This window comes from Psammomys obesus, unplaced genomic scaffold (assembly GCF_907164565.1).
Source record: "Psammomys obesus unplaced genomic scaffold, mPsaObe1.curated_primary_1811, whole genome shotgun sequence".
NCBI lineage: Eukaryota > Metazoa > Chordata > Mammalia > Rodentia > Muridae > Psammomys > Psammomys obesus.
In genome coordinates, this window is record NW_026596085.1 from 2,366,065 (window position 1) to 2,380,184 (window position 14,120).

Sequence of the window (14,120 nt, forward strand, 5' to 3'; positions counted from 1 at the left end):
TGAGAGAGAGTGTGTGTGTGTGCGCGTGTGTGTGCGCGTGTGCACTTTGCTGTGTGGATAGATGGGAAGAACCAGGGACCCGGTTTGCTTCCTGGGATACACGGCTAATGAGGTGGGTGGTGAATGTCTGCACAGTGCAAAGGGCAGAAATGTAGCCTAGGGAGTCTGTATGTTACCACATACAGCTCTTATTGGGCAGGTGTTCACACTATCTTGTCTTCCTGTAACTTCCTGTAGTACTAATGCTAGACTGTGTTTTAGTGGCTTGATTAGGCCAGGAAGGTGCCTGAGGGAGGCACAGCTCTGAGCTGGGTGGAGATTCATGTTTCCCCTGGGGTCCTGCTTAGTGTCATAACACTGTGGGCCTCCCTGGCCTTTGGCTTAACCGGGGACAGCAGATACCTTTGCAGGGCTTGGTAGATGGCTTAGCAGAAGGACCTGGCCTGTTAAAAGCCGGCTATGGCCAGGCAGCCGATACTGGGGAGAAGACACTGGCTCCCAGGAGCTTATGGGCGACCAGCTTAGTTGTGAACTTCGGGTTCAGTGAGTCTGCATCTCAAAAAATAGGCTGGAAAATAATAGAGGAAGACCCTTGACTTCTTCCGTATACTGCTCCCTGACCCTTTGCCAAGAGAGGCAAACACGGGGAGACAGACAGAGATTCAGAGAGAGAGGCAAAGGCATTTTTGGACTTCTGGGTGTCTGTTTTTCTGCAGGACATGTGTGTGGTGTGTGGCAGCTTTGGCAGGGGCGCCGAGGGCCACCTCTTGGCCTGTTCCCAGTGTTCCCAGTGCTATCACCCATACTGTGTCAACAGCAAGGTGAGTTCAGGTCCCCAAAAGTGCGGGCTGTGGGCAGAGTCAGTCCTCTACTACCCTGCTCTCCCATTCTTGCCATACCATCTATTTTTAATGTTTTACTACATTTATTTATCTGGTGGGGGGGTGTCAGAGGACAACCATGTGGATTCCAGGGACCAAATGCAGATCATCAGGCTTGGTGGCAAGGTCCTGTGTGTGTGCTGAGCTATGTTACCAGCCTGACACACGATTTTTTTCTTTTTAAGCTTTATTTAATTTATTATGTATACAATGTTCTGTCTGCATGTACACCTGAACGCCAGAAGAGGGCAGCAGCTCTCATTATAGATAGTTGTGAGTCACCATGTGGTTGCTGGAAATTGAACTCAGGACCCCTGGAAGAGTAGCCAGTGCTCTTAACCTGTGAGCCATCTCTCCAGACCCCTGACACATGATTTCTTAAAGTGACTATAGCTCTTGGAAGTCATTGATCAGTTGTCAGTGCTGTCAAACTCAGAGAAAGGTGCTTGGGATTTTATAGCAGACTTTGTAGTTTCTTTTCATAGAGCAACAGTCTGTTGTATCAATGCTGACAATTTTACCAGTAGAAAGCATGGTATATGGCCAGGAATGGTGGCACACACCTTTAATTCCAGGCAGAGGCAGGCAGATTTTTGTGAGTTTGAGGTCAGCCTGGTCTACATAGTGAGTTCCAGGTCAGCCAAAGCTACATACCGAGACCCTGCCTCAAAAAAGCAAACCAAAACAAAACGTGGTATAGTCTGGAAGTAGAATCAAACTGTAGCTGCATATCCACAGCAGATAGCAGTGTCTTTAACTGAAGGCATAATCAGTCCTTTGGGTTTTTTTTTTTTTCTTCTAAAACTATTGATGTATTAATTAATCTACTGACAACATTTATTCACTTGTATTAGTGACAGGTTCTAGAAGGTGAAGAAAATTGAAGGGAATGAACCTTGGTCTGTTAGCAGTTTGTGTGCCCCCTTAATAAAGGATGTGTATGTAACTCAGAGCGGGGCTGGACCTAGAGCCTGTCTCTGTCCAGCAGAGCCCCCGGGAGCCTCTGGAGAGGGAGTTTTGGGGGCAGAGAGTGCTCAGTACAAACCCCTCTGTGCTCAGAGGTGTGCCTTCAGCCATATAAGCACTGCACGCCCCTCCCCAACACATTCCTGAGGTGTCTCTCTGTACCAGATCACCAAGGTGATGCTGCTGAAGGGCTGGCGTTGTGTGGAGTGTATCGTGTGTGAGGTATGCGGCCAGGCCTCCGACCCTTCACGCCTGCTGCTCTGTGATGACTGTGATATTAGCTACCACACATACTGCCTGGATCCCCCACTGCTCACTGTGCCCAAGGGTGGCTGGAAGTGCAAGTGGTAAGGAGCCTGGGGTCTTGACAGGAGATGGCGAACGGCTGAGATGCAGTTAGAGTGGATGAGTGCTGAATGCATGATGCCCTGTGTTTAGGACACCAGCCTGCTGGTGTGGTTCTCACGGGGGTACCTCTGGGGTCCTCGGGTAGGTGCTGAAGGTCCTTCTGCTTCTCCTAGGTGCGTGTCCTGTATGCAGTGTGGGGCCGCTTCTCCTGGCTTCCACTGTGAATGGCAGAACAGTTACACGCATTGCGGGCCCTGTGCCAGCCTGGTGACCTGTCCTGTCTGTCATGCTCCCTATGTGGAGGAAGACCTGCTAATCCAGTGTCGCCACTGTGACCGGTGAGAGCACCCTCTCCCCTCATGTCCGCTCCATGTGCTGGCGTCGGCTGCCATTGCCCATGCCCATCCACCGCCTCCTCCTCCCAGGTGGATGCACGCTGGCTGCGAGAGCCTCTTCACAGAGGATGAAGTCGAGCAGGCTGCTGACGAGGGCTTCGACTGTGTGTCCTGCCAGCCCTATGTGGTAAAGCCTGTGGGTGAGTATCGGGTTGGAAGGAGCAAAGAGGACAAGGGCGTGTCTTACTTTGGGACAGTGCCCTGAGCTGCCTTGCTTTGTACTTCTCCCCGTAGCACCTGTGGCCCCGCCAGAGCTGGTACCCGTGAAGGTGAAAGAGCCAGGTAAGTCACAGAAACTGAATGTGCAAACCAGCTGAGACCATAGAGTGCCTCTGCTCCAGCCTCCACACTTTATCTCATTTTAAGGGATTAAAACCAAGACTCAGGGTAAATGGCCAAGTTAGTGGCAAAGTTGTGATTAGAACCAAAGTTTTCCTATTTCCAGACACGGTTCCTTTCACCAGGCAGATCTTCTTTACTACTCAAGTTTCACTCAAGAGAGCACAGCTTTCTTCTCGCAGAAGGGGACGAGGTCATCTTTTCTGCCACAGTGTGGGCGCTGTTCTTAGCAACCTAGGGCCCTGTATGCTGGCACTGAGCAAGTGGAGTCCTTCCTGTTCCTTGGCAGCTTGAGACTCCATTTGGTGAATCTGTGGTTAATGGGTGCTGAACTAGCTAGGCTTTTGCAAAAGCAGGCTCATCTCAGCTCCCTCAGTCACTGGTAGAGCCTTTGGCGGCCTTAGAAGCCACCAGGACTGTCCTGCTTGTGTGTCAGCTGGGAACACGGGTTGAAGTGTGGAGTGTGCTTTCCCTGGGGCCTCTGTCCAGGGGTCATATGTTCTTCCCTGTTGTCCAGAGCCCCAGTTCTTTCGCTTCGAGGGTGTGTGGCTGACAGAAACTGGCATGGCGGTGCTGCGTAACCTGACCATGTCACCACTGCACAAGCGGCGCCAGCGGCGAGGACGGATAGGCCTCCCAGGCGAGGCGGGGCTGGAGGGTTCTGAGCCCTCAGATGCCCTTGGCCCAGATGACAAGAAGGATGGGGACCTGGACCCCGAGGAGCTGCTCAAGGGTGAAGGTTGGGCTGGGGAATCTCAGAGAAAGGCAGCTAGGGGGAGAAGCACAGCCCGGAGTTGGGATGTTGGCTAGGGGCTGCACAGCCACTGCTGCGCATCCTTGTCTGGCACTGTTGGTCTGGTCAGGTGGCACTGTGGCAGGCTACTGGGTTCCCTCTTGCAGATGACAGGAGGACTCGGCCCTCTGATCTGCCTGTTCTTCTGTTACCCGCAGGTGGGGTTGAGCAAATGGAGTGTGAGATTAAACTGGAAGGCCCCGCCAGCCCTGATGTAGAACCTGGCAAAGAGGAGACAGAAGAAAGCAAAAAACGCAAGCGTAAACCCTATCGGCCTGGTAAGGCCCTGGAGTCAGGTTGTGAGGCAGTAAAGAGCACCCATCAAGTGTCCAAAGTGGCTTCTTGGTCTTTTGTTGTTTCTTGAGACAGGGTTTCTCTGTTTTAGCTCTGGCTTCTCATTCTTAATTCTGCTTTCTCGCAGGCATTGGTGGTTTCATGGTACGACAGCGGAAGTCTCACACACGTGTGAAAAGGGGGCCTGCTGCACAGGCGGAGGTGTTGAGTGGGGATGGGCAGCCCGACGAGGGTGAGACGGGTGAGGGCGCCAGTGGGACCTGGGAAGAAGGTGGGGATCACAGCACATGGGCAGCTCCAGTGAGGCTAGCGTGTGAATGCACTGTGAGGGCAAAGTGGGTGGAGGGTCTGGTTGATGGGGAAGGGTAGGAAGAATGTCTGAGCAGTTGACTCCAGCATGCCCGGTGTCTCCGGAAAGCCTGAGCCCTTACCTTTTGTCCATAGTGGTGCCTGCTGATCTGCCTGCAGAGGGCTCTGTGGAACAGAATCTTGCTGAGGGGGACGAGAAGAAGAAGCAACAGCGACGAGGACGCAAAAAGAGCAAGCTGGAGGATATGTTCCCCGCCTACCTACAGGTAGGCCTCAGGCTTCCTGGGGTGAGGAAAGGGAGGGGCTGCACCCACAGGGCGCCAAAAACCACTTCTCTTGATTCCTCCTGCAGGAAGCCTTCTTTGGGAAGGAACTGCTGGACCTGAGTCGGAAGGCCCTGTTTGCAGTTGGGGCAGGCCGGCCGGGCTTCGGACTGGGGGCTCCAAAACCTCGGGGGGACGGAGTTTCAGATAGGAAGGAGCTTACAGCCTTGCACAAAGGTTGGTTAATGGAGAGGAAGTGTTCTGGGGCATCTAGCCTACCTTCTGCTTCGTGGTTGGCAAAAGTGTGGGAAGGGTGCCAACTAAGGGTTGGGGTCAACGGCCCCGTTCTGGGCATCAGGTATTACTGGGCTCTGATGAGAGTGGGACTGTTGCTCATAGGAGATGATGGTCCAGACGCTGCAGATGAAGAGTCCCGTGGGCCTGAGGGCATGGCTGATATACCAGGTGAGGGCTTCTGGGGAATTGGGTCCCATCCTAGTCTTGCTTGTTACCAGCTGGCTCTGCCCCTGGACGCTGCTGGAGTTGGAGCCTGGATATGGTTCCATGTCTCCTGTGGTTCACACTGCCTTGGGGGGGTATGTGGCTCCTCCATCTTGCTGACTGATGCTTCTCCTCTGCTATTTCAGGGCTTGAGGATGGGGGTGTAAAGGCATCCCCAGCACCCAGTGACCCTGAGAAACCAGGCACCCCAGGTGAAGGAGTGCTCAGCTCTGACTTAGACAGGATTCCCACAGAAGGTGAGGCCTGCACAGGCCTTCTGTGCGTGAGGGTCCTCCATGGGGAAAGAAGGCCCTCTCTGTGGGACTGCTCTGCACTGCTCTGGTGTGAGAGCCCTGGCCACCATCCTTGGCTGTGACCACTTGTAGATCTGTGGCCATGCGAACCTCTCACTTAGCAGTGTGCTCTGCCCTTCCCCCACAGAACTGCCCAAGATGGAGTCCAAGGACCTGCAGCAGCTGTTTAAGGATGTGCTTGGCTCAGAGCGAGAGCAGCCTTTGGGTTGTGGAACTCCTGGCCTAGAAGGCAGCCGTACACCACTGCAGAGGCCCTTTCTCCAAGGTACTTATGGCAGGGGCTGCTTCCAAGGCTGCTGTAGCCAACCTTGTTCCCTGAGTAGGTCACTTGCTTCTTTTTCTCTGATCCTGTTGCTCTTGCAGGTGGACTCCCTTTGGGCAGTCTCCCCTCCAGCAGCCCAATGGACTCCTACCCAGGCCTCTGCCAGTCCCCCTTCTTAGATTCTAGGTTGGTATCTGTGCTTAACCGTCTTGGGTGGTCCCTGTTGTCCTCTCCCTCCACGTGGGTGCCTGCCTTGCCTCCTTTTGATTGTGAGCCCCTGAGAGATGACTCTCTGGCTCCTCTGCTCCCTTCTGAACAGCCTTCCTCAGGTGGGGCTGAGCAGGGGCTTGGGGTTCTGGACGGTTGGTCTGGGGTGTGTTTTGAAATCCCTGCCCTCTGTGACTCTCTGCCCCTGCGCCCCAGGGAGCGCGGGGGCTTCTTTAGCCCAGAACCCGGTGAGCCAGACAGCCCTTGGACAGGCTCAGGGGGCACCACGCCCTCCACTCCCACCACCCCTACCACGGAGGGCGAGGGTGACGGGCTGTCCTATAACCAGCGGAGTCTACAGCGTTGGGAAAAAGATGAGGAACTGGGCCAGCTCTCCACTATTTCACCTGTACTCTATGCCAACATTAACTTTCCTAATCTCAAGCAAGATTACCCAGGTACCTCTGGGCAAGGGTAACAACCCAGCAGGTGGAGGGGTCACCTGCCAAGTAGTCTTTTCTGACTTGATCTTTCTGCTTTCCAGACTGGTCTAGCCGATGCAAACAGATCATGAAGCTCTGGAGAAAGGTTCCAGCCGCTGACAAAGCCCCCTACCTGGTAAGACAGGCCTGGGCTAGTTTGAGGCCTGAAATGGAGGCATCTTTGGGACTTAGCTCAGGTCCTTCCACTCCCTTTATCCCTCTTTTCCTGTCTCCTGCCATCCCTAAAGCAGCTGGGTGAGGAAGGACTGGGTTCTGGGGAGGCAGTGTGACACAAGGGCTGGGGGCTGAGCGTGAGGCTGAGCTTGAAGCCCTGTGTCGTGTCCTGTGTCCCTCAGCAAAAGGCCAAAGATAACCGGGCTGCTCACCGCATCAACAAGGTGCAGAAGGTGAGTGGGTGGCCTTCCTAGCTAGAGCCGGGGGCGGGTCATACCCACAGCAAACAGCCTGACTGCTCCGCGTGGTCTCTCTCTGTAGCAAGCTGAGAGCCAGATCAACAAGCAGGCCAAGGTGGGCGACATAGCCCGCAAGGTTGATCGACCGGCCCTCCATCTTCGCATTCCCTCCCAGCCAGGGGCGCTGGGCAGCCCGCCCCCTGCCGCGGCCCCCACCATTTTCATTGGCAGCCCCACCACCCCTGCTGGCTTGTCTACCTCTGCGGACGGGTTCCTGAAGCCACCAGCGGGCACAGTGCCCGGCCCTGACTCACCTGGTGAGCTCTTCCTCAAGCTCCCGCCCCAGGTGCCCGCCCAAGTGCCTTCGCAGGACCCCTTTGGACTGGCCCCTGCCTACGCCCCGGAGCCCCGCTTCTCTGCGGCACCACCCACCTATCCTCCTTACCCAAGCCCCACTGGAGCTCCTGCCCAGCCCCCGATGCTGGGTACCACAACTCGACCTGGGACTGGCCAGCCAGGGGAATTTCACACTACCCCACCGGGTACCCCTAGACACCAGCCTTCCACGCCTGACCCCTTCCTCAAACCCCGCTGCCCCTCATTGGACAACCTGGCTGTGCCTGAAAGCCCAGGGGTAGCGGGAGGCAAGGCTTCCGAGCCTCTGCTCTCGCCCCCACCTTTTGGGGAGGCTCGGAAGACCCTAGAAGTGAAGAAGGAAGAGCTTGGGGCATCCTCTCCTGGCTATGGTCCCCCAAACCTGGGCTGTGTTGACTCACCTTCTTCAGGCCCCCACCTGGGGGGTCTGGAGTTAAAGGCACCTGATGTCTTCAAAGCCCCCCTAACCCCTCGGGCATCTCAGGTAGAGCCCCAGAGCCCAGGCCTGGGCTTACGGGCCCAGGAGCCACCCCCTGCCCAGACTTTGGCTCCTTCTCCTCCCAACCACCCAGATGTCTTTCGTCCTGGCCCCTACCCTGACCCCTATGCCCAGCCCCCATTGACTCCTCGGCCCCAACCACCCCCCACTGAGAGCTGCTGTGCCCTGCCTCCTCGATCACTGCCCTCTGATCCTTTCTCCAGAGTGCCCGCCAGTCCTCAGTCCCAGTCCAGTTCCCAGTCCCCTTTGACCCCACGTCCTCTGTCTGCTGAGGCTTTTTGCCCATCCCCTGTTACCCCTCGCTTTCAGTCTCCTGACCCGTATTCCCGGCCACCCTCACGCCCTCAGTCCCGTGACCCCTTTGCCCCATTGCATAAGCCACCCCGACCCCAGCCCCCTGAAGTTGCCTTTAAGGCTGGGCCCCTAGCCCATGCTCCACTGGGAGCTGGAGGCTTCCCAGCAGCCCTGCCCTCCGGCCCAGCAGGTGAGCTCCATGCCAAGGTCCCAAGTGGGCCGCCCCCCAGTTTTGCCCGTTCTCCTGGGACAGGCACATTTGTGGGTGCCCCGTCTCCCATGCGGTTCACTTTCCCACAGGGGGTAGGGGAATCTTCCCTAAAGCCTCCTGTCCCTCAGCCCGGTCTCCCTCCACCCCATGGGATCAACAGCCATTTTGGGCCTGGCCCTACCTTGGGCAAGCCTCAAAGCACAAACTACGCAGTAGCCACGGGGAACTTTCACCCATCGGGCAGCCCCCTGGGGCCCAGTACTGGGCCCACAGGGGAAGGCTATGGGCTCTCCCCACTACGCCCCGCATCAGTTTTGCCGCCTCCCACACCCGATGGATCCCTACCCTACTTGTCCCATGGAGCCTCACAAAGGGCAGGCATCACCTCTCCCGTGGAAAAGCGAGAAGACCCGGGAGCTGCAATGAGTAGTAGCTCTTTGGCAACACCTGAACTCTCAAGTGCCCAGGATGCAGGCATGTCTAGCCTCAGCCAGACAGAGCTGGAGAAGCAACGGCAGGTGAGGGGATCTCCTGTAGCTGGTCCTGCCGTACTTCTCTCTGCACAGCCCTGGGATTAGAACGGAATGGGCTTACTTCTCTGTTTTCTGGACAGCGGCAGCGACTACGGGAGCTGCTGATTCGGCAGCAGATCCAGCGAAACACCCTGCGGCAGGAGAAGGAAACAGCTGCAGCAGCTGCGGGTGCAGTGGGACCTCCAGGCACCTGGGGTGCGGATCCCAGCAGCCCTGCCTTTGAGCAGCTGAGTCGAGGCCAGACCCCTCTCCCTGGGTCTCAGGTAGGTAAACTGGCAAGGGGTGGTGGGGCCAGCATACTGGCCGTGGCTACAGCTTCATCTACATCTGTCATCTAGGATAAGAGCAGTGTTGTCGGGTTGCCCTCAAGCAAGCTAGGTGGTCCTATCCTGGGACCAGGAGCCTTCTCCAGTGATGACCGGCTCTCCCGGCCACTTCCACCAGCCACACCTTCTTCCATGGACATGAACAGCAGGTGAGGTTCCAGGAGGGTGTGTGAGCGTGAGAGAGAGAATGGGACAGATTTTGGCATCATTGTGCACTGCCTCTGATCTTTCCCTGTCACTGGTCCTTCTCTGTTACTATTTGCTCTTCCTCATTCTTTTCCCTCACTGTTCCTTTTGTGTTTTCTCACTATCGGTCCTAAGCCTCCGTTCTTGCCCTCTGTGCTGATTGTCTCTCACAGACTACTGTGTATTTTTCCAGGCAACTTGTCGGAGGCTCTCAGGCCTTCTACCAGCGAACACCCTATCCTGGGTCCCTGCCCTTGCAGCAGCAGCAACAGCAACAGCAGCAACTATGGCAGCAGCAGCAGCAACAACAGGCAACAGCAGCAAGCTCCATGAGACTTGCCATGTCTGCTCGATTCCCGTCAACTCCTGGACCTGAACTTGGCCGTCAAGCGCTAGCTTCCCCCTTGGCAGGAATCCCTACCCGCCTTCCAGGCCCTACTGAGCCAGTGCCTGGTCCAGCTGGTCCTGCTCAGTTCATTGAGTTGCGACACAATGTACAGAAAGGACTTGGACCTGGGGGTTCTCCGTTTCCTGGTCAGGGCCCCCCACAGAGGCCTCGTTTTTACCCGGTAAACGAGGAAACCCATAGACTGGCTCCTGAAGGTCTTCGGGGCCTGCCTGTTTCAGGCCTTCCTCCCCAAAAGCCCTCAGTCCCGCCAGCCCCTGAGATGAACAACAGCCTTCATCAGACACCCCATAGCAAGGGCCCTGCCTTACCAGCTGGCTTGGAGCTGGTCAGCCGCCCACCATCAAGCTCTGAACTTGGTCGCCCTCCTCTGGCCTTGGAAGCTGGGAAGCTGCCGTGTGAGGATCCTGAGCTGGATGATGACTTTGACGCCCACAAAGCCCTGGAGGATGATGAAGAGCTCGCTCACCTGAGTCTGGGTGTGGATGTGGCCAAGGGCGACGATGAGCTGGGCACCCTGGAGAACCTGGAGACTAATGACCCCCACTTGGATGACCTCCTGAATGGTGATGAATTTGACCTGCTAGCCTACACTGACCCTGAGCTGGACACTGGGGATAAGAAGGACATCTTCAATGAGCACCTGAGGCTGGTGGAGTCAGCCAATGAGAAGGCTGAGCGAGAAGCCCTGCTACGGGGGGTGGAGCCAGGATCCCTAGGGTCTGAGGACCGTCCTCCCCCTGCCACAGATAACGCTGAGCCTCCTCGCCTAACATCCGTGCTCCCTGAGGTGAAGCCCAAAGTAGAGGAGGGAGGGCGCCATCCTTCTCCTTGCCAGTTCACCATTAACACCCCCAAGGTGGAGCCAGCACCTCCTGCCACTCCCCTCAGCCTGGGACTGAAGCCAGGACAGACTGTGATGGGCAGCCGGGACACTCGAGTCGGTGCAGGACCGTTCCCCAGCAGTGGGCACACATCTGAGAAAGGCCCATTTGGGGCCGCAGGAGGAACACCAGCTCACTTGCTGAACCCCAGCTCACTGAGTGGCCCGGGGGGATCCTCCCTTCTGGAAAAGTTTGAGCTGGAGAGTGGAGCCCTAACCTTGCCTGGTGGACATGCAGCACCTGGGGATGAGCTGGACAAAATGGAGAGCTCATTGGTAGCCAGTGAGCTGCCTCTGCTCATTGAGGACCTGCTAGAGCATGAGAAGAAGGAGCTGCAGAAGAAGCAGCAGCTTTCGGCACAGTTGCAGCCTGCCCAGCAGCAACAGCAGCACTCTCTCCTTCCTACGCCAGGCGCTGCTCAGGCCCTGCCTCTGCCACACGAGGCTGGGCCTCCACAGCAGCTTGCTCTTGGTCTCGGAAGTACCCGACAGCCAGGCTTGGGCCAGTCACTGATGCCTACCCAGCCACCAGCTCATGCTCTTCAGCAGCGCCTGGCTCCATCTGTGGCTATGATGTCTAACCAAGGACATATGCTAAGTGGGCAGCAAGCAGGGCAGACCGGCTTGGTTCCCCAACAGAGCTCACAACCGGTGTTAGCCCAGAAACCCATGAATGCCATGCCAGCTTCCATGTGCATGAAACCCCAGCAGCTGGCAATGCAGCAGCAGCAGCTGGCTAACAGCTTCTTCCCCGACACAGGTAACTTCATGTTGGATAGTTAAGCGTGATGCAAACCCAGTGAGCACCGACTCCAGTGCAAGATATGCCTTAGTTAAAGGAGGTGCACACCAGGGACTTCAGCTAAACAGCAAAGCGCTGTACGCAGAGAGCAGAGGCAGTGGGGCTTTTGAGAGGAGCAATGAATGAGTGCGTGAAGGAAGCCTGATTAGCAAAGGCTTTATGTCTGTGCTTAAGTTTGGGACTTGGAGAGGAGAGGTATAAGGGTAAGCAGTCCAGGTAAGTGAAAGGGGAAGCTGCAGAGGCAAGGAAACCTGTCGAGAACAGTGAGTGTTACGCAGAGGAAAACGGACAGGCGCTCCAGAGAGTGAGCACTTAGCGGGGAGAGAGAAAGTGGGGCCATATTGAGGGACCCCTCTAACTGACTGCATTTATTGAATAGTTACTCTTTGTCAGGCAATGCTCTTTGCCACAGTTGCTAGATGTCATCCTGACAGACTCATGAAATGGGTACTCTACTTGGCTTTGATTGCGGAAGAGAAAACTGAGCTGGGCATGGCGGCTCATTCCTGTAGCCTCAGCGCTCGGGAGGCAGAGGCAGGCAGGTCTTTATGAGTTCGAGGCTAGCCTGGTCTACAAAGCGACTCCAGAACAGCCAAGGCTATACAGAGAAGCCCTATCTTGAAAAACAAAAACAAAAAATAAATAAAAAGGAAATGGAGGCGTAAAAGTTAAGTAACTTGTAAGAGCAGACAAGCAGCAAAGCTAGGTTAACGTAACAGCGTTAGAATTTTATGCGAGTGAGAGTGGGTAGTCCTTTACAAAGGTGAGTCAGTTTTCTGAGCAGGAGAGACGTATAACAAAGTGCCAGCCAGGCATGGTGGTACACACCCCAGTGCTCAGGAGGCAGAGGCAGGAGGATCTCTTGAGAGTTCCAGGCCAGCCTGGTCTACATAGTGAGTTCCAAGATGGCCAGAGCTAAATAGAGAGACCCTGTCTAAAATGAACAAGTTAATTAAACAAATAAAGGCACCCCCAAACCAAAGTGTAGGATTTTAGATTTTTTTTTGTTGTTGCTTCTTTCTGTTTTTGTTTGTTTGTTCGTTTGTTTTGGGGTGGATGAGGGTAGAGGAGGGGATAGGTGAGAGTAAGGTGGGAGGTGAGCATGTATCCCGGCTAACTTTGACGTCATTGTGTAACAGTGTGAGGATGACTTTAAGGTTAGGATTCTCCTGTATCCGCTCATCGAGTGCCGGAGGTGGAGCACGCACCACCATACCTGGTTTACTCTGGCTTTGTTTCTTTGAGACAGGGTCTCAGTGTACAGCACAGGTTGGCCTTAAATGTAAAATCTGTGTACTGTGGCCTTCGAGTGCTGGGGTTGCGGGTGTGCGCCACTGGGCCCAGTTTTTTTTTTTTCTCAGTCCTAGACCAGCAGGACAGTTGGTTGGTGGGTAATTTTTTTTGTGTGTCACAAACAGCCCTACTGTCTAGGACTTTGTCACACAGCCTACTTGGGGTTCTTGAGCTGTGTTGGTTGTGGAATACTACTTTGAAGAGTACTATCTGGCTCAGAAAGTATGCCTTTATTCTGGTCACATGAGTGTCTATAGCACCATGAAGTAGGCAGAGTAGCAATCTTGACCTCAAACCAGATGAGGGAAACCGAGGCTTACAAAGCTGACTCAACAGATGTTTACTGTCTCCCTTTTAAAGGGGCCGTGTACGCCGTGAACACTAGTGCCGTATCACCAGGTTCCTTGGCTCCTCCTTGGCTGAGTGACTTGTATCATTGTTCTATGTGAAGAGAACAGAGTACTGGAAAAGAACAGCCATTGTGCATGGAGCCTGGATTCTCAAACCCAGTGTATTCATTTCTTCCCTCTTCAGACCTGGACAAATTTGCTGCAGAAGATATCATTGATCCTATTGCAAAGGCCAAGATGGTAGCTTTGAAAGGTATCAAGAAAGTGATGGCTCAGGGCAGCATTGGGGTGGCACCTGGGATGAACAGGTAAGATTCAGGGCGTCTGTTCTCGTGGTCCCTCCCCAACATGTCCCGTTGTGCCCTCCCTAACACCATAATCCCCTATGCTATATAAACTCTAGGCAGCAAGTATCACTGCTGGCTCAGAGGCTCTCTGGGGGTTCTGGCAATGATCTTCAGAACCATGTGGCGCCTGGGAGTGGCCAGGTAAGGGGGAAGGAGGACTACTTCTGTGGACTATTTCCCTGAGGCACCTCTTTAGGGGCCTGGCCTGAAACAATGACCTTCTAGAAATCTCTCTTACCACAGGAGCGGAATGCCAGTGACCCTTCCCAGCCTCGTCCCAACCCACCCACTTTTGCCCAGGGAGTGATCAGTGAGTATGGGCACAGAAGGAGGGGGCACAGAATGGTTAGGAGCCTGGGGAAGGGGGTCACGACTCTGCAGATCCTAACATACAAGTTCCATTCCCAGACGAAGCTGACCAGCGGCAGTATGAGGAGTGGTTGTTTCACACCCAGCAGCTCCTGCAGATGCAGCTGAAGGTGCTGGAAGAACAGATCGGTGTGCACCGCAAGTCTCGGAAGGCTCTGTGTGCCAAGCAACGCACTGCTAAGAAGGCTGGCCGTGAGTTCCCAGAAGCTGATGCTGAGAAGCTCAAGCTGGTTACGGAGCAGCAAAGCAAGATCCAGAAGCAGCTGGACCAGGTGGGGAAAGCGAAGTTCAGCTTCGTACTCAGAAATCAGGTATAAGGGGCGGCTGGGGTGGGCAGTGTCCAGGCTAACCTCTCCAACCCTCCCCTGCTAGGTCCGGAAACAGCAGAAGGAACACACAAATCTCATGGCAGAATATCGAAACAAGCAGCAGCAGCAGCAGCAGCAGCAGCAGCAGCAGCAGCAGCAGCAGCAGCAGCA

General features: G+C 55.2%; 1 protein-coding gene across 1 annotated transcript in view; it reads left to right on the plus strand.

Annotated features, from left to right (window-relative positions):
• Positions 1 to 14,120, plus strand: part of Kmt2d (lysine methyltransferase 2D) — a 40,283-nt gene that overhangs the window by 11,455 nt on the left and 14,708 nt on the right. Inside the window, exons 15-40 of the mRNA XM_055627065.1 lie at positions 717 to 821; positions 2,013 to 2,194; positions 2,369 to 2,533; positions 2,621 to 2,730; positions 2,825 to 2,872; positions 3,447 to 3,668; positions 3,881 to 4,000; positions 4,144 to 4,248; positions 4,461 to 4,591; positions 4,678 to 4,825; positions 4,988 to 5,053; positions 5,236 to 5,346; positions 5,531 to 5,668; positions 5,767 to 5,851; positions 6,089 to 6,330; positions 6,417 to 6,490; positions 6,711 to 6,761; positions 6,850 to 8,664; positions 8,760 to 8,942; positions 9,018 to 9,154; positions 9,385 to 11,240; positions 13,110 to 13,233; positions 13,329 to 13,413; positions 13,516 to 13,582; positions 13,681 to 13,913; positions 14,014 to 14,120. The exon at positions 14,014 to 14,120 is cut by the window's right edge and continues 2,797 nt beyond it. Coding sequence (XP_055483040.1) covers positions 717 to 821; positions 2,013 to 2,194; positions 2,369 to 2,533; positions 2,621 to 2,730; positions 2,825 to 2,872; positions 3,447 to 3,668; positions 3,881 to 4,000; positions 4,144 to 4,248; positions 4,461 to 4,591; positions 4,678 to 4,825; positions 4,988 to 5,053; positions 5,236 to 5,346; positions 5,531 to 5,668; positions 5,767 to 5,851; positions 6,089 to 6,330; positions 6,417 to 6,490; positions 6,711 to 6,761; positions 6,850 to 8,664; positions 8,760 to 8,942; positions 9,018 to 9,154; positions 9,385 to 11,240; positions 13,110 to 13,233; positions 13,329 to 13,413; positions 13,516 to 13,582; positions 13,681 to 13,913; positions 14,014 to 14,120 — 6,710 coding nt within the window. The remainder of the gene's footprint in view (positions 1 to 716; positions 822 to 2,012; positions 2,195 to 2,368; positions 2,534 to 2,620; positions 2,731 to 2,824; positions 2,873 to 3,446; positions 3,669 to 3,880; positions 4,001 to 4,143; positions 4,249 to 4,460; positions 4,592 to 4,677; positions 4,826 to 4,987; positions 5,054 to 5,235; positions 5,347 to 5,530; positions 5,669 to 5,766; positions 5,852 to 6,088; positions 6,331 to 6,416; positions 6,491 to 6,710; positions 6,762 to 6,849; positions 8,665 to 8,759; positions 8,943 to 9,017; positions 9,155 to 9,384; positions 11,241 to 13,109; positions 13,234 to 13,328; positions 13,414 to 13,515; positions 13,583 to 13,680; positions 13,914 to 14,013) is intronic.